Here is a 27,987-nt window from a genome sequence, read left to right as displayed (position 1 = left end):
ATGAGGCGGGCAGCACTGCGGTAGGCAGCAGGGCGGGGAAGGGCGGTCGGGCGCCGGCTGAAGGCGCCCACGCCCTTCCCCGGAGCGCTGAGAGGGCTCCGGCAGAAGAAGCGGGCCCGGGCGGGCGGAACTAATGTGGTGGGCTTTGGAGCCTGGGGGGAAGATGCGCCCGCGCACCGCGATTCTGCGCGGACGCACTGGCCGGGGGTGGGCACGCTGCCCCACTCGAGCGACATCTGGCGCCGAGTTTGATAGAAAAGGCGCACCAGTACTTTTAAGAGAGGAAGTTGGGTGTTCCCTGCCATTCCTTTCCAGTTGCTCATCAGGGGCGTGGTTGGAAACTTTTGGGGGTAGCCTCTTGTCAAAGCGAATAGAGCTCCCCCGACCTCCCCAGTCCTTTGCTCGTCTTTGAAGAACACTTTTAGGGCCGAGTGCTTGACCCACTTGGACTCTGACTTCGGTGTGTTGCAACGTAAGGAGGATTGCACGGTACCTTTGGGCTCTCAGGTCTCAGGACTGTGTGACTAGAGCCCTGGGGCTGATTGGAACTACAACAGCAAGGTCCTGGTGAGGGAGGTGCTTTGATTGGATCAGTTGGGGCAAGGAGAATGCCTTTTGGTATAGGTCATCCTCCAGCTGGCAGGGTTAAGGACTGAGGGCTTTAGCCTCTGGGGCATGTCTGGCTGGCCCTAACCCTCCCTCCCAGGTTCTTTGTGTGTGCCTGGGTTCCAGGGGACTCACACCTGCTCTAGTTTCTGAAATCATTCTTGTATGGCCAGCAGTTATCTTATCCGGGGTTCTGACATTGATCCCATCATTCTCTTGGGGACCTGGATCTCTCTTTCATTCTATCAGCGGCTTTACTATTAGTTGAAAGGGGTTGATTAAGTCTCTCCCCCTGTCTGTTTCTCTCAAAGCACTTAACACTTAACATATCCAAGCTTTGTTGCGTTGTTTGAAGACAGGTTGAAAATCATTACAGAAAGAGCCCCAGTCGACTTTTGCTTGCGTTAGATATGACGTGAAAGGCTTCCACAAGCCCCACGGTCTTGTCCACGTGTCTTCTCCAACAGGACCTTTCTTGAGCTCCTCTCCCCCAATTTGGAAGTGCTCCTTTGCACTGAACGCCCATAAGCATGCATTCTTTTCTTTTGAGTCTGGTTGACCCTTAAGCAGGTTCTTCGTCAATGTCTAATGAAAGAGCTAATAAATAAATAACAGACTGTCGAGGTGATTAGTTATTTGACTGGTGTGCAACTGTGGAGTTTTTTTTTTTCAGACTCACAAAAAGTCACCTGACTTTGTTTAGTCATTAAATTGAAGCACTTTCTCCGGGTAGAGGGCATATGAATGGCATTGAGAATTCTTGCCACACACTCTAAACTTGAAGCTCAAGATGGAGACAGGCCATTTCTATTTAGACCTGTAGACGAGACGACTTCTGTTATCCCCTGGGCAAGTTGTGGAGTGCTTGTGTTCCTTGTTCTTCTTCCACTGGAGAGGTTCGATCCAATCAGAGTTTTGGAGCATGACTGTTCCAAAAGTCTCTTGACATTTTCTTCTCCAGGAGTTTTGTTGTGAGACTTGATGTGTGTGTGTGTGTGTGTGTGTGTGTGTGTGTGTGTTTCTAGGGATTGAACCCAGGTGCATTCTGCCTCCGAGCTACACTCCCAGCCCTTTTTATTTTTTGTTTTGAAACAAGGTCTCGCTTGCTGAGAGTCTCTGAATTGCTGAGGCAGATCTTGAACCTGCAATCCTCCTGTCTCAGCCTCCCAAGTACTGGGGTTACAGGTGTGCACCACCGTGCTGGGCTGTTCTGAGACTGTTTGGGTTTATCAGGGAATAAGCTAAGTACCCCCGAGGTACTGAGGTGCCGAGTATTGATTGATTAACCATCCTCTCACCTCCTCCATCTCAGCGCTGTATTATAGAGTCATGCATTGCTTCTCGGTGGAGATATGTCCTGAGAACTGTGTTGTTAGGCGATTTTGTCATTGTGCAAACAAAGATGCATTTATACAAACCTAGACGGTGCAACCCACTACACACCTCGGCTTCAGGAGATAGCCTGTGCTCAGAGGGTACAAACTTATACAGCATGGTACGGCACTGGCTACTGCAGGCAATTGTAACGGGAAATACACGTCAAAGTATAAAAAAGAAACAGCAAAATATGATATAAAAGAAAAAATGTTGCCGGGCTTGGTGGCGCACGCTTGTAATCCCCGCGCTTGGGAGGCTGAGGCAGGAGGATCGCACAGGTTCGAAGCCAGCCTCAGCTACTTATAGTGAGGCTCTCAGCAACTTAGTGAGGCCCTGTTTCCAAATAAAAGTATAAAATAGGTCTGGGAGGATAGCCCAGAGGTAGAAAAGCCCCAGGGTTCCACCCCCAGTACCACCAAAAAAAAAAAAAAAAGTTACACTTCTATAGGGTACTTGAATTGGTAGGACCGGAGTTTGTAGGACCGGAAGTTGTTCTGAGTGTATCAGTTATCTTAAACGTATTATACAGCATGTGCAAAAACATTTTCTTTCTTATGGCCTTACTTTGTAAATTTTTTTCCTTTTATAAAAATATACTATTGCTGGGCGTGGTGATGCATGCTTGTAATCCCCGCGCTTGGGAGGCAGAGACTGCCTCAGGTCTGGGAGTGTAGCCCGGAGGTAGGAGGGTTTCCAAGAACCCCAGTACCACCAATATATATATATATATATATATATATATATATATATATATATGCTGTTGACCAAAACATCATGTGGTGCATGACTGTATAGATGAAGAATAACCTGAAATTGAATTGTGAAAAGAGCAACTGAGTGTGCATGTGTGTTTGTTGGGTGAGGAATCAGGAGAACTGGGACGTCTCTGAATTTTGCCAGCATGCTAGTTTTCTGGCGCTGAGGAATAGCATCTGAAACTAAAGCCTCAGTTTGTTTCTTTCTTTTTTTTTTAATGAAACTAGAGGGTGTTTTTTTGTGGTATTGGGGGTGGAACCCAGAGGCTTTCTACCTCCGGGCTATACTCCCAGACCTATTTTATACTTTATTTGGAAACAGGGTCTCACTAAGTTGCTGAGAGCCTCACTAAGTAGCTGAGGCGTTCTTCGAACCTGCGCGATCCTCCAGGTCTCAGCCTTCCAAGCGCTGGAATTACAAGCGTGCGCCACCACGCCCGGCTTGAAACTAGAGTTTGAACCTAGAGACATTCTGCCTCTGAGCTACATCTCCAGCCCTGTTTTATTTCTTATTTTAAAACAAAATGTCGAGCTGGGTGTGGTGGTGCATGCTTGTAATCCCAGTACTTGGGAGGCTGAGACAGGAGGATCGTGCAGGTTCGAAGCCTGCCTCAGCTACTTAATGAGGCTCTCAGCAACTTAGTGAGACCCTGTTTCTAAATAAAATATAAAATAGGTCTAGGATTGTAGCCTGGAGGTAGAAAAGCCCCAGGGTTCCACCCCCTGTACCACACACACACACACAGTCTTGATAATTTGGGGAGGGTCTCACTAAGTTGCTGAGGCTGGCAGGAAACCTGAGATCCTCCTGTCTCAGCCTCTCAAGAACTGGGATTACAAGCCTGTACCACTATGCCTGGCTCAGATTTCTTTTAAAAATTTTTTTTATTGCCGGGCGTGGTGGCGCACGCTTGTAATCCCAGCATTGGACGGCTGAGACAGGTGGATCGCAGTTCAAGGACAGCCTCAGCTACTTAGTGAGGCTCTTTGCAACTTAGTGAGACCCTGTTTCAAAATAAAGAATAAAAAATAGGGCAGAGGGTGTAGCTGGGAGGTAGAATGCCCCTGGGTTCCATCTCCAGTACCACAAAAATTTTTCTTATTAATACAGTATAAATGTAGATGACAGCAACCTTCACAATGATAGTCATATATTCACACAGTATTATTTGGTTTATTTCTTATATGCATTTAATGCATCTATTAATAATTGCTAAGTAAGATACTGAGGCCACAATTAGTTTTTTGCTTTTTCAGCTACTAGTAGCAACGAAAAGGATTAGCTTGTTTCCAGGGTTGTCTTTGTGTGCGTGCGTTACGTGTTAGCCTAGGGGATTCTACCTCTGACCTACATCCTAGCCCTATTTTATTTTTTATTTGGAAAAAGGGTTTTACTAAGTTGCAGATAGTCTCACTAAGTAGCTGAGGCTAGCCATGAACCTACAATTCCCTTGTGTCAACCTCCCCAGTACAAGTGGACACCACCAACTCAGTGTTTTCTTCAAAAGCAGGTATATTCAGTTGTAAAGTACTTGTTTCTTAGATGGCAGGATAAAGGAATATGTAACCTACTTTTCTTCAATAAGAGATTTGATGCTGGGCTGGTAGCGCACACTTGTAATCCCAGCATTTGGGGGGGCTGAGACCTGGAGGATCATGGTTCGCAGACAGCCTCAGCTATTTAATGAGGCCCTTTGCAACTCAGCGAGACCCTGTTTCAAATAAAGAATAAAAAATAGGGCTGGGAGTGTAGCTCGGAGGTAGAATGCCCCTGGATTCAATCCCCAGTCCAAAAAAAAATACATAGAATGAAAGAGTGAAAAAATAGGTATAATTCACAGTCTAAGATGAGAAAATTAGGTTAAGATCAAGAGGACTGGAATATTAATCCATATATGAAAATACAGAAATAGAAAACTTGTGAAAAAAAAAGCCCAAATAAATAAGATAGAGGATTGTTGGCCTGTGATTGGAGAATAAACATGAAACCCAAACCCAAAGGCCTCCAGCAAGCATTTTGGTCCCAGTGGACCAGCAGGGATGGTGTCATAGCCAAATTAAACGAGTGATGGATGGCTAAGGAGTTAATTTTGCTAGGGAGCAAGTGCTTATATTCATGTATCATTTGCATTTATATTAGTTGGCTTGGTTAAAGTTTAAGGTTCTAGCAGAGGTGTCTAACAGAGGTGTACATTTAGAATGTACAAAATATTTTTTTGTGGGTCTGGGGATGGAACCAGGGACATTCAACCTCCGAGCTACACCCCCTGCCCTATTTTTTATTCTTTATTCTAAAACAGGGTCTCACTGAGTTGCAGGGGGCCTCACTAAGTAGCTGAGGCTGTCCGCGAACTGTGATCCTCCAGTCTCAGCTCTCGAACGCTGGGATTACAAGCGTGCGCCACCACGCCGGCTCTATACAAAAGATTTTTACAGAGACATTCTCTGAATGCTGTAATTCAGAAGAGAATTTTGAGCGGGGCGTGGTGGCGCACGCTTGTAATCCCAGTACTTGGGAGGCTGAGACAGGCGATCATGCAGGCTCAACGCCAGCCTTAGCTACTTAGTGAGGTTCTCAACAACTTAGTGAGACCCTGTTTCCAAATAAAATATAAAAGAAAAGGTCTGGGAATGTAGTCCAAGAAAGCCCCTGGGTTCCACCCCCAGTACCAAAAGGGAAAGAGGGAGGAGAGAGAGAGAGAGGGAGAGAGAGGAGAAAGAGAGGAGAGAGAGAGAGAGAAAGAGAGAGAAATAGAAAGAATGAATATGAGAATTCTGTAGTAGCTTGGGCCCTAATGAAGAGTCAAAATCCACCTGCCTGTTTTTGGTTAGTCATTGTTCCTGCATTAGGTGGTAAGAATTTACTTGTAGCTTGAGCTAGAACGAGTGACAGTGTCTGGGGCTCTTGTCCTTCTATGCCTTGCCTTTTCTAGCTCCATGGACACAGGCCAGTTTGTTCATCACTGATATGAACTCAAGCAATTACCAAACAAAATTAAATTAAGTGATCTATTTTGAGAGGGTAGGTCAGGCACTTCAGTATATATAATGCTTATTTTATTCCTGGAAGGATCTAAGAAATTTCTTCATAGGTCCAATGAGTACTATCTTTGAGTCTGCAAAGGGCAGAAATTCAGTACTCAGAGGTGATTAGCTTATAATCGGGTTTGTCTTCTTGATTGAGGAAATAAGATATGAAAATAAAGAACAAAGGAAATGTTCATAATTAATTTGTTCAGTTGTTTACCAAATCAATTCTGGGCTTCTGAAGCCAATAAAAGAGAAAGAACAAGATTAGATCCATTAAGCATGGTTCACATGTTTTATTTATTTTTGGAGATAATTATAGAATTGGTCTCTGCTCTCAAGAAATGTTTACTCTTGTTGGAGAGATGATTTATGGGGTACCCTTAAATACGAATGCACATACACTTGTGAAACAGTTATAGACTCCTACATGAAGTGACGGTATATACCAAGAGTGTGGCATGGCCAGAGGCTCTGGAAGAGTTCTAGGTATTTGGACTTGCCAAGGGGACAGCCTAGAACCCACTTTAAATATATTTCCTCTTCTTTTGCAGGCTTTGTGCCTTGAACAAGAGGCTGCTTACTCCCAACAGAGGACTTACTCAAGGAGCCCAGGAGCCGCGGACACAGGGAATCTTGCGCATGCATGAAGGCAAGCATGAGTGTTTACCTTTTATGGTAATGTGGTGAAGAACCTCGTTTTACTTTTATTTGGATGCTATATAGACGGATAGTTTAGAGCTAATGAGACATACTTGTTGATGGCAGATGTGTCATATACATATCTCCGTTATAAAATGATCAGGATAGCTGCATGATAGCTTTGGGTAGAAATCGCATTCAGAATGTGCTCAGTTGTCCCTGGGAGCCTTGAGGACTGAGCGCTTTTAGTTAAGTGACTTCTACTTCCTGTGTGTAAGTACTGAGCACATGGAAGAGGCATAAAAAAGAGATCTAACACATTAATAAGAGGTGGGCTGCCAGTTGTGCCACCTAACCACTCCCTAGTCTGTAGTTTTGTGAGAGAGACCCTGTTAATCCATGGTTAATTGAAGTTAATTTCATTTACTAAGATGATATGCAAACCATGGACTGCCTCTATCAATTTTGGAGTATTCATTATCAATTTAGGAGTATTGAAATTTAGGAGTATTGTGCCCTCTGTTTTTGGTGCTAAAGATTGAGCCCTGAGGCATTCTACCTCCAAGCTATACCCCGAGCCCTATATTATTTTATCTTATTTTACGGTACTGGGGATGAAACAGGGTCTCACTAAATTGCTGAGGCTGGCCTCAGACCTACTATCTTCCTGTCTCTGCCTCCTAGGTATTGGGATTACAAGCATGGGCCAGCTTGTAAATTGTGGCTTCTTTAAAGGATCCAAATAAGCCGGGCGTGGTGGTGCATGCTTGTAATCCCAGTGCTTGGGATGATCCTGAGACAGGAGGATTATGCAGGTTCGAAGCCAGCCTCAGCTTCTTACTGAGGCTCTCAGCAATCTAGTGAGACCCTTTTTCCAGATAAAGTATAAAATAGGTCTGGGAGTATAGCCCGGAGGTAGAAAAGCCCATGGGTTTCACCCCCAGTACCACCAAAAACAAACAAACAAACAAACAAACAAGCAAACAAAAAAGGTGCAGGTGTAGCTCAGAAGTAAAATACCTCTGGGTTCAATTGCTAAAGGTTCCGAATAGGCCTGGCGTGGTAGCGCACACTTGTAATCCCCACACGTGGGAGGCTGAGACAGGAGGATCGCACGGGTTCGAAGCCAGCCTCAGCTACTTAGTGAGACCCTGTTTCAAAATAAAGAATAAAAAATAGGGCAGGGGGTGTAGTTTGGAGGTCAAATGTCCTTGGGTTCCATCCCCGGCACCATAAAAGGATCCAAATAGCTGAGTGTGGTGGCACGTGCCTATATTCCCAGTACTTAGGAGGCTGAGACAGGAGGATCCCAGGTTCGAAGCCAACTCGTGCAAACTTGGCAAGACCCTCAGCAACTTAGTGAGACCCTGTTTCCAAATAAAAAATAAAATAGGGCTGAGAGTGTAGCTCAGACGTAGAATGCCCTGGGGTTCAATCTTCAGCACCACAAAAAAGGGTCTAAAGACATATGTATATGTGTATATATCTAAGTAGAATTTGAAATTTACTTTCTTCTTGGCCCTTAGCACCTGCCTCTGTTCTTATACTGACTAAACTAGTGACAGTCATTTTATGTCAGTGAGTATCAGTAGTCTGTATACTATTTGGGACATTTTATGTCCATTTTTTATTCAAGAAACTCAGTAGGAAAAAAAAATCAGAAATAAGGCTAATTTACTAATTGTTATTTTTTGCAGCTCCTTGCGATTTGCAATTTGAAAATTAATTTGTAGTGTATTTTTAATTGTTTGCTAGAGAACTATTTTATCATGAAATTAAATTGCATGTCAATATAAGCATGTTTGGCTTTGATCATTTAATTATTGAAGAACCAAGGATAGGTATAAGGTAATATCCCATAACTGGAGTGTATATTTGAAATGCTAGAAAAAAACCTCACAAACTCAACACATACTATTTTAAATATGCTAGTTTAATTTTTAGTTTTGAAGTACTGCTGATCATCTAATTGATTTTCCCTTTATCCATATAGCATGTTCAACTATACATGTGAATCACGGTGTGTGGTAATTAGTATCAACTTTTCTGTTAAGCGCTTACATTTTGTTTTAACCTAATTAACCTTGCATAGTAGGCGTTAACTAAAATTATAGTGTATTCTCTGCCTTGCCTTTATTGAAGTATTTGCTTAATTTTTCTAGCTTACACTGTTCTAACAATTAGTATAGCAGAAATATCGGAGAAATAAATTATGGGACTCAGATTTAGATATCAGTATTGGTCTCGCCACCAAATAATTTGAGGTAATGCTGCCTAGAAGAAGAGAGGTGGAAATCCAGGCTCGATGGCCCAGGCCTGTAATCCCAGTACTTGGGAGGCTGCAGCAGGAGGATCACGGTCTTGGAGCCAGTGTCAGCAACTTAGTGAGACCCTGTTTCAGAAGAAGAGGGCTGGGAGTGTGGAGCAGAGGCAGACTGGCCCTGGGTTCAATTCCCAGCACCACACACACGTACAAAGAGACGGGCGAGGATCCTTTTGATAATATTTTTATCAGACTGCATCTCTATTCCTGACACTGATAACGCTCCAGTGGATGAATAATTGGAAATTGTCCTTTTTGTTTATTTATATAAACCCCAGTGGTTGGCACAAAGGTGTTTTTATTTTCACTCAGGAAACAGTATGGTTATTTCGGGTTTTCAGGGAGCAAATGCCCGATCCCTTCCTTGAGCTATGTATTATGCCATTAAAGGGGGATTTCTGAGTCTCAAAATCTTTTCAGTGCATGAATTGCTTCTCATTGTTCTTGAGCTCATTACCATAATTGAGTCCTCATATTTTCATAGTTCATCGAGTGACCTCTTATTTTTATTTCAGTTCGAAATAAGTTGCGAGAAATAGTAGGAGTGTCCACAAACTGGAGGTATGTTCTCTTCTGTTCGTGTTCATTCATTCTTTCATTCCTAAGTTGTTGTGTTACTATTTAGACTCAGTTGATAGTCATAGGGAAGGGGAACCCTGTGTTTGGAGATGGCTGGAGAGGTGTGTGTGTGTGTGTGTGTGTGTGTGTGAGTGACCGAGGCTTGAACCCAGGAGTGTTCTACCTCTGAGCAACACCCCCAGCCCTCTTTTTTAAATTTTGAAACAAGGTCTTGCTAAGTTGTGGAAAGCCTCATTAAGTAGCTGAGGCTGGCTACAAACCTGCAGTCCTTCTGTCTCAGCCTCCCAAGGACTGGGATTACAGAGTACACCACCACAACCAGCTGAAAAGCTTTTTTTTTTTTTTTTTTGGACTGGGAATTGAATTCAGAGGCATGCTACCTCCACGCTACACTCCCAGCTCGATTTTGTTTCTTATTTGGAAACAGGGTCTCATCTCATTAGGTTGCTGAGAGCCTTGCTAAATTGCTGGCTTTGAACCTCTGATCCTCCTGTCTCAGCCTCCCAAGTACTGGGATTACAAGAGTGTGCCACCACACCCAGCTCTGAAGCTCTGAGAGACGTTTTAATTGTGGAAACGATCAACATTTTAACATCAGTTGATGCACTGTTATACAATAATGTGATTTACATTTTTCAAAGTACATTTAGGTATATTACCTCACTGATTCTCAACAAAATTTGTGACATGCTTACAACATATGTTTCTACCCGTGTGTGTGTGTGTGTGTGTGTGTGTGTGTGTGTGTTACTGGGGGGATTAAACCCCGGGCCATTCTACCTCTGAGCTACACTCTAGCTATATTTTATTTTGAAAGAGGGTCTCACTAAATTGCAGAGGCTGTCACTCAGTTGCTGAGTCTGTCCTCAAACCTGCAGTCCTCCTGTCTCAGCTTCCCAAGTACTGGGATTATAGGCCTATGCCACCATGCCCAGCTTTCTATTCCTTTCTTTTTTTTTTTGTGGTACTGGGGATGGAACCCAGATGCTTTCTACCTCTGGGCTACACTCCCAGACCTATTTTATATTTTATTTGGAAACAGGGTCTCACTAAGTTACTGAGAGCCTCACTAAGTAGCTGAGGCAGGCTTCGAACCTATGAGATCCTCCTGTCTCAGCCTCCCAAGCGTGGGGATTACAAGCATGTGCTACTATGCCCGGCTTCTATTCCTTTTTTACATATGATGAAACCAAAACTCAGTCAGGGTTTGGAACTTGAACCCATGTCTCCTGGTTTGTGTATTTTCTGCAACTTGACTCCTATTTCTTAGTAGTTCACAATTAACTAGATTTCCTATTATTATCTTTCTCTTTTACTTATTTCCCTCTGTAAAATAGAATCATATCCCACTTGGTGCACAAAATTTTGAGGCTAAAAAAAGCATAAGCAATCACTAGACATATGGTAATATACTGTTGGTATAGAACTTATCTAATGACCTTTTTTTTTTTTGGTGGTACTGGGGGTGGAACCTAGAGGCTTCTACCTCTGGGCTATACTCCCAGACCTATTTATTTTTAGAAATAGGGTCTCACTAAGTTGCTGAGAGCCTCACTAAGTACCTGAGGCTGGCTTTGAACCTATGCGATCCTCCTGTCTCAGCCTCCCAAACGCAGGGATTACAAGCGTGCGCCACCACGCCCAGTTTAATGACCTATTTTTAAACTCTTGATATGAAAAAAAATTTAATTTACTGAAAAGTAGACATAAATGCCATTGTGCCCACTGTCTGATTCAGTACTTGTTAACATTTTCCATACTTGCCAATATACATATATTAGCTAAAACACTTCTAAGTATAGACATCATGACACTTCAACATGCATTCCAGATAAATAAGAACATTTTCTTTTTTGTTTCTGATACTGAGGATAGAAACTAAGGGCATTCTATCCCTGAGCTATACCCCCAGCCTGATTTTATTTTTTATTTCGAAACAGGGTTTTACTAAGTTGTCAAGGCTGGCCTCAAACCTGTGGTTCTCCTGTCTCAGCCTTCCAAGTACTGGGATTATAGGCTTTTACTACTTTACCCAGCTTAATAAGTGTATTTTCTTATATAACAAAATCAGCCTTCAGGTATTCTCTTATGTAATGAAATCGACAGTAATTTCCTAAGAGTATATTAGTCATTCATTTTCAGATTTCCTCAACTGTTCCCAAAATGTCTTTTATAGCTTTTTAAACATTTAGATCCAATAAAGGTTTACAAGTTACATCTGATGGTTATGTCTCTTTTCTCTCATCTAATCTAGAATATAGTTCTCTTTCCCGATTTTCCCCTTATGAGTGGGACTTTAAAGAGGCCAAGCCATTTGTCTTGAAGATGTTTAACTTGTCCCTTGATTTGTAGGCTAAGTATTTCTGGCAATAATACTTCATAAAGTAAGATTTAAAAAGATATCTTAAAGCTGGGCGTGGTGGCGCACGCTTGTAATCCCAGCATTAGGGAGGCTGAGACCTGGAGGATCGCGGTTCACGGACAGCCTCAGCTACTTAGTGAGGCCCTCTGCAACTCAGTGAGACCCTGGGTTCCATCCCCAGACCCGTAAAAAATATATATAAAAAATAAAAATAAAAAAAGATATCTTAAGCATGGTGGTACATGCTTATAATCCCAGTACTTGAGAGGCTGGACAGGAGAATTGCAGGTTCCAGGCTAGCCTCAGCATCTTAGACCCTCAGTAACTTAATGAGACATCATTTAAAAAAAAAAAAGGCTGGGTATATAGTTTGGAGGTAGAATGTTCCTAGGTTCAATGTTCACTACCTAAAACAAATTTTTTTCAGTGCTAGGGATGAAACCCAGAGACATTCTACTTCTGAGCTACACCCCCAGCCCTATTTTGTATTCTTTATTTTGAAACAGGGTTTCATTAAGTTGCAGAGGACCTCATGAAGTAGCTGAGGCTGGCTATAAACCTGTGATCCTCCAGTCTCAGCCTCCCAAATGCTGGGATTACAAGCATTAATGCTGAGATTAATCTTCTTTTTTCCTCCCTTTTTGTCTTCTTTTCATGTTCTCTTTTATTCTGCCTTTGATACTTCCTTGGATATTATATTTTCCCTATCTCTCTTTCCTGAAATTGAAGTCAGACACACACACACACACACACACACACACACACACAGCACAAAGAATCCGAGAATTGTCAAGGTAAGAGGTGGGACTATGGAGTCCAGGGCCAGGCTGTTCTTTACCCCATATATACTATTGTTCCACCTCTGTCTATTTTTTTTTAGTGGTACTGGGGTTCCTGGAAGCCCTTCTACCTCCGGGATACACTCCCAAACCTATTTTATATTTTTGAAACAGGGTCTCTTACTCCAGCGCGGCTGGCTTTGAACCTGCGCGATCCTCCTGTCTCCGCCTCCCAAGCGCGGGGATTACAAGCGTGCCCACCACGCCCGGCCTCACCTCTGTCTATTTTTAATTTTGTTTCAGATGTCCTATTCTTTGAATCAACTTTTGGTTCAAGGTGAATATATGGTTCTTTCAGATGTATCTATATCATTTCTAATTATGTTTTTCTTACTCACAAGCCTAAAAAATGTCACCAGAAATATTGGGTTTCTGCAAGTAGCAGGTGGGGATGGAGGGCTGGAAGAGAAGCTGAAGTCGAGCCAGACTCCTCTCCACCCCTGATGGTGTCTGCCCGGCCCGGGTGTCGCTGGGATTTGGGGACAGCACAGCTGTTTTAGGAAGCTTCACCTTTTCTTCTCAGAGACCATGTGAAAGCAATGGAAGAAAGGAAGTCACTGCATACCCTTTTGCCTACGTCACAGCAAGGACTGCCCCCTAGGACAATGAAGGACAGCTATATCGAAGTTCTCTTGCCCTTGGGCAGTGAGCCCGAGTTACGAGAGAAATACGTGACTGTTCAAAACACCGTAAGGTAACATGGCTCAATTTCTGTCGTTTATTTTATTTCATTTTCCTGTTGTACCTACTTTGAGATGAAATTTACACATTGTACAGTTCACCTATTTAAAGTGTAGAGTTCTGTTTTTCTTTGTATATTCCGAGAGTTGTGCTCCCATTACCACGATCATTGCCCCAATGTGTGGTGTTTATTTTTAAAGGGGGATCGTTATGATTTTCATTTAATTCCAAGTTTGCTTTATTTCACAGATTTGGCAGGATTCTTGAGGATCTTGACAGCTTAGGAGGTACTGGTATTATTTTAGAATGTCTTCCCTTCTTTCTCTGCTCTCTTGATTTCGCCCTCTCTCTGTTTCTTTTTTTGCTGTACTAGGGGATTGAACCCAGATCCTTGTGCATGCTAAGCAGGTGCTCTACCACAGAGCTACGTCCCGGGCCTTTTACATTTTTTTATATTTTCTTACATAGGGTTTCACTAAAGCTGCCCAGACTGGCCTTGGACTTGCCATCCTCCAGCCTTAGCTTCCCAAGTAGCTGAGATTATAGGCATGCACCACTGCACTCAGCTTACTTTAGTATTTCTACTGCATACTTACACATGGAGTCCTGTGACTGGAAAGGACCTTTTTATTGTTTAGCCTACACTGATGAGGATATTCTAAAAGCACAGAAAAAGAAGTGCATTTACTATCTTTGAATTGTCATGATTTTTTCCTGTAACTGTAGATTCCTATTTAGTGGACTTATACACTGAATAATCTTTTTTTTTTTTGTGGTACTGGGGTTCCTGGAAGCCCTTCTACCTCCGGGCTACACTCCCAGACCTATTTTGTATTTTTATTTGGAAACAGGGTCTCTTAAGCCAGCGCACGCGCCTGGCTTCAAACCTGCGCGATCCTCCTGTCTCTGCCTCCCAAGTGCGGGGATTACAAGCGTGCACCACCACGCCCGACTAAACTGAATAATCTTTTAATAATTTGTGTGTGTGTGTGTGTGTGTGTGTGTGTGTGTGTGTGTGTGTGTGTATGTGTGGTACTGGGGATTAAACCCAGGGGCATCTTTCCTACAGTCTCTGCTCCCAGCCCTAATTTTTATTTTTATTTTGAAACAGGGTTTTGCTAGGTTGATGCAAGTCTTACTACTTGCTGAGGCTGTCCTTGAACCTGAGAGCCGCTTGTCTCAGCCTCCCAAGTACTCGGATTATGTGCCACCATGCCCAGCTTAATAATTTTTTACTTTTATTTAAGTATTCATTCATTTTGGGCAGTAGGTCCTGAACCCAGGGCTTTGTGGCTATCATTGAACTCCACCCCCAGACCGCTGATAATTTATTTTAAATAATCTTGAATTTAAAAGTCACAAATACAGTATAAAGCATTGTTTCTCTTTGAATATTCTGAGAGTAAGTTTTTGACATGTTGCCACATCACCTCCAAATATTTTAATGTGTATTTCCTATAAAGAAGGACATTTTCCTACATGATCACAATACAACTGTCAAAATCAGTACCTTAGCTGGGCGTGGTGGAACACACTTGTAATCCCAGTACTTAGGAGGATGAAACAGGAGGCTTGCAGGTTTGTCCTCAGGCTCAGCTACGTAGTGAGGCCCTTCGCAACTTAATGAGACTCTGTTTAATTTTAATTTTAATTTTATTTAATTTTATTTTTTTGTGGTACTGGGGATGGAACCCAGGGGCCTTCTACCTCCAGGTTACACTCTCAGACCTATTTTATATTTTATTTGGAAACAGGGTCTCTTAAACCAGCTGAGGCTGGCTTTGAACCTGTGCAATCCTCCTGTCTCCGCCTCCCAAGCACGGGGATTACAAGCGTGCGCCACCACGCCTGGCTGAGACCCGGTTTTAAAATAAAGAATAAAAAAATAGGACTAGGGCTATAACTCAGAAGTAGAATGCCCCTGAGTTCAATCCTCTGTACCACAAAAAGTAACAAAAGAATCAGGATCTTAACACTGATATATATGCTAGTCATCGTACTCCATTCTACTTCGGACAACATTCCATTATAGGTGAAAGATCCAGTCCTGAATCGCATGTTGCATTTAGTTGTTATTTTTTCATAATGTTGACCCTTTTGAAAGGTACAGGCCAGATTCTTCTTCATGTCAGCTTCAGGACATGCATCTTTGGCAGGAATGAACGCCACAGAAGAGATGCTGTATCTTACTGCATGGCTTTCATTTGTCCCATTCTCCTTGGGCTCTGGTGACACTTCCTCCTGCCTCTCCAGTTCATCCTTCCCAGTCTCCTTTGTAGGTGCCTTTTTTCAGAACTGACCCATCAAATGTCAGTTATCCCCTGAGTTTTGTCTTCCGTCCTTTTTTATGGTTAACTTTGCACATTCTCTGTAAATAATTTCATTTACTTCCAGGGCTTCAGCTGCTATCGGTATGCTGAGTACTTGTGAAACTACATTTCCTGGCCTGGTTTTCAGAGTTTAAATCAGTTTGCCCTCCTGCCTACTGGAGATTGTCATGTTAGGCTTCTCAAGTTCAACATGTCGTTCTAGGGTACAACTCAGTGGTAGAGTACTTACCCGGCATGTGTGAGGTCTTGGGTTTCATTCCCAACACTGAAAAAAAAAAATCAACACATTGGAAATGAGCTATACTGCTCTTCCTGTATTTTGCAATATTTTCTTTTTCACTCATCCAAGTGAGAAGCCTGGATGTATCCACATCTTGTCAACTCTACCTTCTTATTAGCTTTTGAATCTTTTCTCATCATTTCTTCTGCTTTTGCCATAGGTCAGACCTACATGATTTCTTTTCTGGGAACCAGAAAAGCTTTTAAATGGAGTTCCTCACCTTTAGTCCCCCTGTGAAGTGGTGACAAGCAGCTTGGCAGGACTCTAGTCTCCTTACTAAATCTAAAACTAAAGGAGTAGTCAGAGAGTTTCTGAGGCTGTCCACGAACTGCGATCCTCCTGTCTCAGCCTCCTGAATGCTGGGATTACAAGTGTGCACCACCACACCCAGATTTTTTTTTTTTTTTTTTTTGGTGGTACTGGGGTTTTTGGAAGCCCTTCTATGTCCGGGCTACACTCCCAGACCTATTTTTATATTTTTGTTTGGAAACAGGGTCTCCTAAGCCAGCGCACGCGGCTGGCTCCGAACCAGCTCCATCCTCCAGTCTCTGCCTCCCAAGCGCGGGGATTACAAGCGTGCACTGCCACGCCCGGATTTTATTCTTTATTTTGAAACAGGGTTTCACTGAGTTGCAAAGGGCCTCACTAAGTAGCTGAGACTGGCTTCGAACCTGTGCAGTCCTCCTGGCTCAGCCTCCCAAATGCTGGGATTACAAGTGTGCGCCACCACGCCTGGCTGAGAGTTTCTGTTTTAGTCAGCTTTCTTTCACTGTGATCAAAATACCTGATAAGCACAACTTAGAGGAAGAGAGGTTTATTAAGGCTGCACTGTGGTTTCGGGTGTCTGTTGGAGAGTTGCTGCTCTCACATTGTGGTAGCTAGCGGCAGAGGGAGTGAGTGACAGGCTGGGGACATACCATTCCCAAGGCCATTCGCCAATGACCTACCTCCTCCAGCCATGTCCTGCCTCGGAACCTTCTGTACTGGGGGTGTGCTTTCAGCACAGGAGACTTGGGAGGGACATCCCAACCCCAAATCTTCATTTTGTGAAAGTCTTTAGTTCTAGAATAAGATCAAGAGTGGAATACTGGGGGTTGGTTTTCAAATAAGATAAAACTTTTAATAGATTTTAGCAAGAAAATTGTAAATGTTGAGAAAGAATTTTTTTTTTTTTTTGGTGGTACTGGGTTTCCTGGAAACCCTTCTCTGGGCTACACTCCTAGACCTATTTTTTATACTTTTATTTGGAAACAGGGTCTCTTAAACAAGCAAGGGGCTTTGAACCTGCGCGATCCTCCTGTCTCCGCCTCCCAAGCGCGGGGATTACAAGCGTACGCCACCACACCCAGCAGAGAAAGAATTTTGATTCCCCCTTATTTGATACTTTTCTGTTTTCTTACAGTTCTTATTTGCTACATGCACAACAGAGATCAGTCGGCTAAGATGTCTCCTTTATCCATAGTTACAGCCTTAGTGGACAAGATTGGTAAGCATATCAGTTTCTATACTTTTTTTTTTTTTGGCGGGTCTGGGGATGGAACCCAAGGGCATTCAACCTCTGAGCTACACCCTCTGCCCTACTTTTTTATTCTTGATTTTGAAACAGGGTCTAAGTTGCAGAGGGCCTCCCTAAGTAGCTGAGGCTGACCACGGAACCGCGATCCTCCGGTCTCAGCCTCCCAAATGCTGGGATTACAAGCGTGCGCTACCACGCTCAGCTTCTCTACCATTTTAGTAATTATAAAATAATATTGAGATTAGATCAAATATCTACCTTTGGTAGTATTTTTAATGTATATATGTGTATGAAAATATTTAGAGTGCCATGTACCAAGTTATTTGTTATGAGTAGGTGGAGGTGTTTTGATTTTTTGTGATTACGTGGAAGGGCATGATCTTAGTTGCATTTTTTATATTCTTTGCATTATCTACATCTTTCTGAATGACATATAATTTTTTGTATGTCCAAAGAGTTATTTTAGTTTTAAATACAAGAAATAAATATAGTGGAATTTGCCAACTTTATAAATGATACAGTCTGCACAAACAAAGAATGTAAGTTCCAAGAGAAAGGAACTTTGTTTTGTCCACTGCTGTATGCTCATTACAGTGTAGGTGCTCAGTTACTAAGTGCTAAGTAAATATTAAATGAATGAATGTCAGGAAGTGGGCTGGCCAGTAAACTCAAACCCAGGGCCTGCTGTTGAGACGACAGAGAGTAGCAGCTGACTGTACAGAAAAATTTCTGTATGGTTTGGACAGATTTATTTTCTGTTTTACAGATATGTGTAAGAAGAGCTTAAGTCCAGAACAGGACATTAAGTTCAGCGGCCATGTTAGCTGGGTTGGGAAGTCATCCATGGAAGTGAAGATGCAGATGTTCCAGGTATTTATGTATCTCAAGATTACCCACTCTCCAACTATAATTAGTGTCACTGTAAGAAAAGCTTGCTTACTTCTCTATCCGTAGACAGGTACAAAAGACCAATATATTGCTTGATGTTTATATTTAACATTTATTACTTTCTAATTGTATACAACTGCATGTTGAGGTGTTTATTTTGGGGTTTGCCAAGGAAGATCCACAGAAGTCTAAGTTACAGATGTGAATGGGATTGATCACTGTATTAATCTCCCAGGGCTACTGTCTCTGCCTCTGTCGTCACACGCCCTTCTCTCCTGTGTCTATATCTCCCTGTCATTTCTTTTCTTGTTAGGATGTTGATTATATTGGATTAAGGCCTACCCTACTTCAGTATGACCTCATATTACCTGTCATCATTTCTTCAGTGGCTGTGTGTGTGTGTGTCTGTGTGTGTGTGTGTGTGTGTGTGTGTGTGTGTGTGTTACTGAGAAATAAACCCAAGGGCCTTTTATCTCTGAACTATACCCCTATCCCTTTTTATATTTTATTTCAAAACAGAATCTTGCTGAATTGCCACATGCTGGCCTCAAACCTACAATTCTCCTTTCTTTCTCAGCCTTCCAAGTACTAGGATTACAGCACCCAGCTTGCAGTGACTGTTTTGGGATAAAATCACATTCTTAGGTTTGGGATTAGGACTTCCACATGTCAGGTTGCTGAGAGTCTCACTAAGTCACCAAGGCTGGTCTTGAACCTGCATTTCTCCGGTCTTAGCTTCCTAAGTACTGGGATTGCAGGCCTGCTCCACTATGCCTGGTTACAACCACCATTCTGAGTGCCCTTTATGTCTCTTCAACCTGATGTGCTGTTGCGACCTCAAGTTCAGTGCTTTCCAGACTGAAGGTGTCACATTCTGGTCCTTCTTGTCTCTCTTCTGCCAGCCTCTTGTTTTCCCCTGGCTCTAAGCCTTCATGGTGGCCTGAAATGTTCCCCTTTCCCATGCGGCCTTTTACTGAGTCCTCCCAATTCATCACCCATAGTCACTTACCAGACTTGGCCCCTGTGCTTTAATCAAGTCCTCATGGCCTCTTGTGTGAGTGCCTTGACTGACTGACTTCCTCTGCCTCCCTCTAGTCTGTCCTTTCTCTGTGAATTTTACCCATTATTACCAGATAAGTCTTCCAAGATGAGCATGGTGGTACATGCCTGTAATCCCAGTATTTGGGTAGACTGAGACAGATCACAGGTTCAAGGCAGCTTCTGCAACTTAGTAAGACTCTGTTTCAAAATTAAAAATAAAATAGAGCTAGAGGGGATAGAATATTCCTGGGTTCAATTCTAATTTAAAAGAATTTAAAAGTCATCCAAAGCTGATCTTGAATCATGTCACTCTGTTTCTCAAAATTATTCAGCAACGATAATCTGAGTTAGAATCTAAACTCCTCTGATGAGTCAGGGTTCGAGGTACTCCATAAACTAGCTCCAACCTGCCCTTCCATTTATGTTTCTTCTTAGTGCTCATGGATGGACAATGAGCAGCCCAAAAGGAGGGAGTTTTACGCATCTTTGCATTTCCAGTGTTTGGCACTAGTGACCATTCATTATAATAGACCAGAATTTAAATAGTGAGCCAGTGAGTCTCATTGCTTATGCTTTTTCCTGTCCCTGAAATTCCATGTGCCCTGGCTCTGCATATTCACATTCTCTCTGTGATTCAAGGTCACTTTATGCTCAGCCTCTTCCCTGACTGTCCCAGTTCATAGCATCCTTTCTCTAGGATTCTGTTCTCTGGACCTGCTCTCTGACCCTCTTCCCTGGCACCTGCTACTCTGTCCTACAAAGCTGTACACAAATCTTATCTTTCCTCTTCTACTAGACCATCTGCTTCTCAACAGCAGGACCTGGGTTTGAGTCGTCCAGCCCACTTCTTAGCACCCATTCATTTAACATTTATTTAGCAGTTACTGAGCCACCTATACTGTGCTGAGCATACAGTGGTGAACAAAACAAAGCTCCTTTCTCTTGGAATTTATATTATTTTTTTGTGGTACTGGGGATTGAACCTAGGGGCATTCTACCACTGAGCTATACCCTCAGCCTTATATTTAATTTTGTAACAGGGTCTCATTAAGTTGCAGAGGGCTTTGCTAAGTTGCTGAGGTTGGCCAAGAATCTATGATCCTCCTGTCTCAGCCTCCCAAGTACTGGGATTACAAGTGTGTGCCATCTTGCCCAGTTTGGAATTTGTATTCTAGTAGAGCTCAGTAATGACCTGCCTCACTCGTTCATGGGCAAGCATAGGTTGAGTATCTGCTACCTGGCTGTTTTTGTGCTGAGTGCTGGGGATGCACATTTGAGGGGAAAATGGTCTTTGTGTACAAGGAAAGAGCTCATTGTATATTAGTGAGAGATCCACATAGACTGTTATGATAAGCTGGGCATGGTGGTGCATGCCTGTAATCTCAGTACTTGGGAGGCTGAGACAAGAGGATTACAGGTTCAAGAACAGCCTCATAAACTTAGCAAGACCCTGTTTCAAAATAAAATATAAAAAGTGAGCTGGGCATGGTGGCACATGGTTGTAATCCCCGTGCTTGGGAGGCTGAGACAGGAGGATCACACAGGTTCAAAGCCAGCCTCAGCTACTTAGTGAGGATCTCAGCAACTTAGTGAGACCCTGTTTCCTAATAAAGTATAAAATAGGTCTGGGAGGTAGAAAGCCTCTGGGTTCTACCCCCAGTACCACACACATACACACACACACACACACACACACACACACACACACACAAATATATATATATATATATATATATATATATATATATATATATATATTGCTAGGGATATAGCTCAGTGGTAGAATGCCTTTGGGCTCATTTCATTGTACTAAAAGAAGAGAATATGTTATGTTATTATGCCTTATTTTTTTGGAGGGACCCTGTTGGTATTTTTTGCAGGAAAGTTCTTTGTCTGTAGGCCTGCCTGCCGGAGCCTGCTGGCAAAAGTACAGGTTCCGAAGAGAGGAGTGAGGATGAAAGAATATAACTCTAAGAATTTAATTCAAATAATATTTATTTCCAACATGGAAGGATCGCCAGTCCATTCCAGGGCCGATATCTTTACTGGACGATCATGGGGTTTATTCTCTTGTGGTATTTATAGTTTTTAGCTTCAGGTTACCCCTGATGAGAAAGATTGGGCAGGTTAAACAATACCCTGGTGCAACACAAACAACACAAACCTAGTCTTAGCTCAGACGGAACAATAGCATCATTAGTTCTGAGAGAGTCTTAATTACTTTGAAACCTCCATGACCCCAAACCTTGTTGACTCTGGGTAGAAGGACAGTCAGAAGTATTCTTTTAGTAAAGATAAGGGGAAGACCTTAATGGCTCCCCACACCTGTCCCCTGTATTGTGACGTGTTTAGCTACCTGATTATTTATCCCTAGAGTCCCCCCTCCCAGAACACCTCTATACATTTCTGAAGGTCTACAGAGATGGTGTTTACCTTTCTCACATTGAGAACCACCATCAAGGGAGTCCTTTGGGAACTCGCATGAACTTGGCTTGGGGAATAGAGATAGGGCAGAGAGGTGTGGAGGGCCTTGACACATGAGGCTCGTGAGGAAAACATCAGGCAAAGGTATACTGGGAGGCGATCTACTACTCAGCTGCATCCACACACCTCCCCCTTGTCAGCTGTGGGTGGGGTAAAAGGTGCAGGTTTGAGAGCAGTGTTGGTGAGCAACTGGAGAGGAGCCCTGGGCTGCATTGTTAAGGGTTCTGTATGCCTTGCTAACAGGATTAGTACAGGTGCTGGAAGAAAGGAGGAACAGTTGGAAGGTTTGAACAGGACAGGGACATAATGAGATTTCTGAGACATTCCCACAGTTGAGGGGGAAGGTAAGGGCCTAAACAGGGGATAAGGCAATATTTCTAGGGGATAAGGAAATACCCTCAAGACCTCAGAGGCATATATGTTGAAAACATTTAATGCACAAAATTGTCGCTAATCTTACCCTTTCCTGGGAGCACCTGTGATTGGCTAAGGATGTATTCTGACCGTTGGCACTCTATAGTTCCTTGAAAACACTAGTGTCTGAGTGCAGTGGGCGGTCCACCTGGGCGGGCCCTGGAGGAGGCCCAGGTTGTCAGTGGTGTGATGCGGGCAGGCTCCGTGCTGATGCTACCTTTGCTCTCATGTCCCATCGTGCATATTTTCAAAGCCCAAGCCAGTACTTATCTCATAGTGCACTGCTTAAGTTTTGAGGCGCCTTCCTCCTCTGCTAGACCCCAGGCTCCTCGGTCATCCTGCGGTTCTCAGAGCCTCATGCAGTCCCATCCCGGGGCAGGGCCCCGTACATGTTGCTCTTCTCTTTTTCCTTTTTCAATCTTTGCGAATGTGTGCACCCTGTCAGAGTTGTGGCATTTCTTCCCAGTTAATGCATTTCATATCTGTGTTTTCTTTTTCTTTTATCTTTAGTTGCACGGTGATGAGTTTTCTCCTGTTTTGGGTGCAACATTTGTAATGGTGGCTCGCAATTCTGAAAATAAAGGGTAATTATGTTTTTTTTCTCTTTTATGTTTTTTCATAGTTCTTTAATTGGAACAATTTCAAAGACATAAAACTGGAGCAGAGACTATAATAAATTTCCACATACCCATTACCTGGGCTTAACAGCTTTAATTGTAATATTTTGGTCAAATTTATTCTATTTTGTTTCTTAAGGAAAACGTATAATATTTTAAAGCAACTCTTAAGACATAGTGACATTTCACCTTTAAATACTTCATTGTAAGCCTCTTTTTAAGAATGAGGATACTTTCTTTATTAACACATATTGTACATATTAATGAAGTTCAGTGTGGTATTTCTATTGTGCATACAGCATGCACGGACCAAATCTAACCACCCCTATCTTCCCCAATCTCTAGTAATCACTATTTTACTTTCAGATCAACTGCTCTCTTAGTTTCCACATATGAGAACACGCAGTACTTGTCACTCTGTCTGGCTTATTTCACTTAACACAGTGCTTTTCATTTTCCATCTATTTAATGTAAGTGACAGGATTTCATTCAATATGGCTGAATATTACTCTGGTGTGTCTGTGTGTGTGTGTGTGTGTGTGTGTGTGTGTGTATGTGTGTGTTCTTTTAATCAGTTAATAAGGACCTAGGCTAATTCCGTATCTTAGCTATTATGAATAGTACCATAATAAACAAGGCATGCAGGTAGTTCTTTGGTATGCTGATTTCACTTCCTTTGGAGATATACCCATACATATCCATTTTCTTCCTCTCCTCCCTCCTTATTGAACCCAGGGGTACTCTACTACTGAGCCACATTCCTAGCTCTCCCTTTTTTATTGGAGACAGGGTTTTGCTAAGTTGCACAGGCTGGCCTTTAACTTTTGTTTTTTAAAAATGTTTATTGGTGCACTATAGTCTCACATCATAATGTGGATGATGTTGACAATGGCATGCATTCACACAGTACTTGGTGCCCTCCCTCCCCCTTCTCCATTTCCCTCCTTCCTGATACTGAATGTGGCCTTTAACTTTCGATCCTCTTGCCTCAGTCTCCCAAGTAGCTGGGATCACAGTCCAAGCCATTTGTTTTGTACAATGTTTTACAATATCCTTATGATTAAAATTAGGTTAAACTTTTCATCAAGCACTGGTATCCTTTATAATATGTGAATTTTCTAGTGTATGGATGATTCTGTATCCAGAAGGCATCCTTAATTGTTTCAGTGTTCATGTATGAGGCAGTCAGTAAGCATTTCCCAGAAGGAATGCCAGAAGACTTTTAAGACTAGTAAGTATATATCTCCAATTTTATTAATAGTGGCACATCTTAAACTGAATTATTTTCTTTTCTTCTCTTTAGGCCGGCATTTGTAAACCCACTTATCCCTGAAACCCCGGAGGAGGAAGAGCTCTTTAGACAAGGAGAATGTACATAAATTTGCTTATAAGAAATTTAAGAAGCACATTAAGTATATTGCAGAAGAAATTATTTAGGATTATGTATGGACTCCCCATACCAATCAGATGTCTTACTCATACCAGGAATTTATTGAAATTAAAAAATACCTTATTTTTGTTCCTTGGAATGCATAGTGTAATGGTTTTATTGATCAGACAGTGTTAAGGGAAGCAACTTGTTTTCTCATTTTAATGAAATTGGAAATGTATCTTAGTGAGATAACTACTGGTCAGGTCTCTAAATCAGGATGGTATCAAGTATTCCCACATTGAAGTGGTATCATTTCCATCTGAAAGCAAAGACTCACTGGAAAGTTTATTTATTTATCTTTTGCTGGTGCTAGGGATTGAACCCAGGGCCTTAGACATGCTGGGCAAGTGCTCTGTCATTGAGCCACATCTTTAGCCCCTTACTGGAAACTTTGTGAGACCTTTGTAGCCCTCTCTTGTATATATGTATTCTGGTGGGATTTTGATGTTTTTTTTACAGTGTAGAGTATTGAACCAGGGACACTTTACTAATGTGCTACATTTCCAGCCTTTAAATTTTTTTTTTTTTTGTGGTGCTGGGAATTGAACCCAAGGGTATTCTACCTCCGAGCTACAGCCCCAGCCCTATTTTTTATTCTTTATTTTGAAACAGGGTCTCACTAAGTTGCAGAGGGCCTCACTAAGTAGCTGAGGCTGGGCCACGAACCTGGATCTTCCTGTCTCAACCTCCCAAGTACTGGGATTACAAGCATGGATCACCACGCCTGGCTCTAAGTTTTTTTTCTTTTTTTTTCTTTTTGAGACAGCATCTTGCTGAGTTGGCCAGCAACTTGTGATCCTCCTCTCTCAGCCTCCTAAATTCCTGGGATTACAGGCATGCACCATTGTGCCCAGCTCAGGTTTTGAAATCCTAAATTACTGCTTTTGTAGGCTTCTAGGCATCCTATGTCAGGACACAGTATGCTGTAGTGTGACCCTCTGATCAGGGTCACACTACAGCATTACTCTCCCATGTTCCAGTGAACAAGGGGAAAAGGATTGCCTTCAGCTCAAGTTCATTACTGAAAATGGCTCCCAGTGCTGAGGAGAGGACCACCATACATGAGATGTTTCTTAGCACGCTGGATCCAAAGTAAGTGAATCCAGTGAGAATGTGATGAAGCATTTAAGCCGTGGTCTTCTCCAGAGCCACACTTGCCTGAAGACATCAGGAACCATTCGTGAATGTTCTCATTAGGAGTGAAAACATGGTATTTACAGAGTCTAATTAATCTCCTTTTGTACAGAACTATAAGTTTTCAGAGTCGAGTTTTGCCCCCTAATGCAGTGTGGATGGAGAAAACAAAATTGAAAAGCCTGGAAGTTTGCCACCCTCAGGTATTAGAATTTTGTGAGAAACCTTCTGAATAGCTAAGTGTATGTTCAAGATATTTGTTCCAAGATTTGATGCACCTTTTCATCCGACCTCTATTTGATAGTATTGTTAATTCCTTTTGTCTGTCTATGAAGATAGCCATAAGTTTGTATTTACTAATATTTATGTCCTATAGGAGCGGAACATTTTCAACAGAATCTTTGGTGGTTTCCTTATGAGAAAAGCATATGAACTTGGATGGGCTACTGCTTGTAGCTTTGGGTAAGTTAAATTTGAAGCAGCTAGAATTCTGGGAAGTTTACACCACCCCACTGAAGGGAAAGATTTTTGGCTGGTCTGAATATTTTTGGGAATATGGAGAGAGAGAGAGAGAGAGAGAGAGAGAGAGAGAGAGAGAGAGAGAGAGAGAGAGAGAGAGTGTGTGTGTGTGTGTGTGTGTATGTGTGTGTGTTTTGGGTTGGTCTGAATATGAATATAGTGGGGATATGGGGTGTGTGTGCGTGTGCATGTGTGTTGCTTGGGATTGAACCCAGGGTCTTGTGCATGTTAAGTAAGTGTTCTACCACCAAGCTACATCACCAGCCCAGGAATATGTTAAGTTTTTAAATGAATGTCACACTGATATCAGCTGGGTTTGATTTTCATTGTAAGAACACTGTTGCCCAGACTCGGCAAGTTAGTACATTAAAGACCTACTGAGAAAATATAACCATAATATGTAGAAGGGAAAAAATACAACAATTTTGGCCCTATGTGGTCACAGTGGCATCTCTTTGCAGTTCATCTATGGTATGATGGTTTCCCTCTTCTCTAAGTTTATTATATTTGTTCATTTTATTTTGTTTCACATGGTTGTTTGGGGAAAGCATTAAAATCATCTGAATTTTGCAATTCACTCCAAATTCTGCCTTTCTCCATAGTGGTTCTCGAGCGTTTGTGGTAGCAGTAGATGATATCATGTTTCAGAAACCCGTTGACATTGGCTCATTGCTTTTTCTGTCTTCACAGGTAAGTGTGTGATGAGAGATGAGGATTTTTTGTTTGTTGTTTTGGCTGCGAAAAGAGGTTTCTGTGTTTTGAAGCCACTCCATCCCTCTTCTGACTGCCTCCCCCCACTCATCCAATCAGCTGACTGCAATGTCTGTGTTTGTTAGGTCTGCTTTACTCAGAACAATTACATTCAAGTCAGAGTGCACAGTGAAGTGGCCTCTCTTCAGAATAAAGAGCATATGACCACCAATGTCTTTCATTTTACGTTCATGTCGGAAAAAGAGGTGCCCTTGGTTTACCCCAGAACATATGGAGGTAAGTTTCAATTATTATTTTTGCTAATATTAATAATTATTGTTTTTCCTTAATGAAAGAAAGCTTTTAAAGAATATTTTCTCCTCTTTATTTTTTCAGAAATAGGAATTGAACCTCAGGCTTCACATGTGCTAGGCAGGCCCTCTACCACAGAGCCGCATCCCTAGCCATCTCCTTCTAAGTTGTAATAGGAAGCACAGCATGTCTGTAGATTTTTGAGGTTCTACAACCCCGAGGGCAAAAGATGACTCTGTGGGCCTTGGGATGCTTTTTTTCCCCTTTGCCCACCTGGTTGATTCCTGCAGGGCTGGTGCCAGCTGCAGGCAGCCACTAGTAGTCAAAGGAAAGGGATGGGACTAGGGGCTGCTCCCTGGGAAACATTGTACAGCCCAACACTGCATCTCTCTTGCTGGCTTGGCCTGCTTGTTGCTGTCCCAGTGTTTCCCAACAGCCCCTTGTTTATATGCTTTTCTGAGCTGTTGCAAATTTCTACTGTGATATCTTTCTTGTGTTTCAGAGTCCATGTTGTATTTAGATGGGAAGCGGCATTTTGGCTCCATGAGTGCCGAGGTGACCATGAGAAACGACCGCCTTGTGGAGCACTAGGAGACCCTCACTTGTTACAAACCAACACTCTGCTGGCAGTGATGTGGTGTCTGATGAAGGCCTGTGGCAGTGTACTGGGGTTTAGTGTTGCTTCTAATCCTTCCTGGAGGAGGAGAATGTATTCAATTTCTAGGGTGAGCAGAAAGTGAGAAATGGGTAGACTAAGGGGAAAAAGAGTTGTTAAGTAATACTTTCAAAACGATGTTAATTATGAAGCCACCATGTTGCCACTCCTACCTGCATAAAGAATTAGGGCACAGTGCCTTTTTATAGAGTTCACCATATTCTTGCTCATACTGTAGCTATCAATATATACAGTTTTCTTTAGGGCCTTTGGATGACATGCTCTGAACCTGACCAGTTCTCTTATGTTATCTAAAATCCTATCATTCTCACCTGATCGAACTTTGCTCCTATTTCCCAGCTCTTGTCATTGGCAGAGGAGAGCTATAAAATTGGAATAAAGTGAGTCAATACAGGATAAGGCATTTGTAAAGATTCGTGGGAAGCTTTAGATCCCAGAGTTCCTTGAGGAGCTCTCCAGTGAT

The 27,987-nt window shown here is 42.5% G+C and overlaps 1 protein-coding gene across 1 annotated transcript; it reads left to right on the top strand.

The window, feature by feature from the left end:
- Positions 1-27,439, top strand: ACOT9 (acyl-CoA thioesterase 9; the record flags this gene model as incomplete). Its single annotated transcript, XM_080718811.1, has 16 exons — positions 1-20; positions 6,320-6,417; positions 8,401-8,427; positions 9,246-9,291; positions 13,034-13,204; positions 13,441-13,478; positions 17,204-17,287; positions 18,084-18,187; positions 22,655-22,728; positions 24,065-24,132; positions 25,174-25,285; positions 25,440-25,530; positions 25,704-25,789; positions 26,449-26,536; positions 26,683-26,833; positions 27,351-27,439. 16 exons carry the CDS (start codon positions 1-3, stop codon positions 27,437-27,439), a joined length of 1,347 nt encoding a protein of 448 aa, XP_080574937.1.
- Positions 27,440-27,987: the final 548 nt, after the last annotated feature.

This window comes from Muscardinus avellanarius (genome assembly GCF_963383645.1).
Source record: "Muscardinus avellanarius genome assembly, chromosome: X".
Classification (NCBI taxonomy): domain Eukaryota; kingdom Metazoa; phylum Chordata; class Mammalia; order Rodentia; family Gliridae; genus Muscardinus; species Muscardinus avellanarius.
The sequence above is the reverse complement of the archived record's forward strand: the minus strand, read 5'-3'. Positions and strand labels throughout refer to the sequence as shown.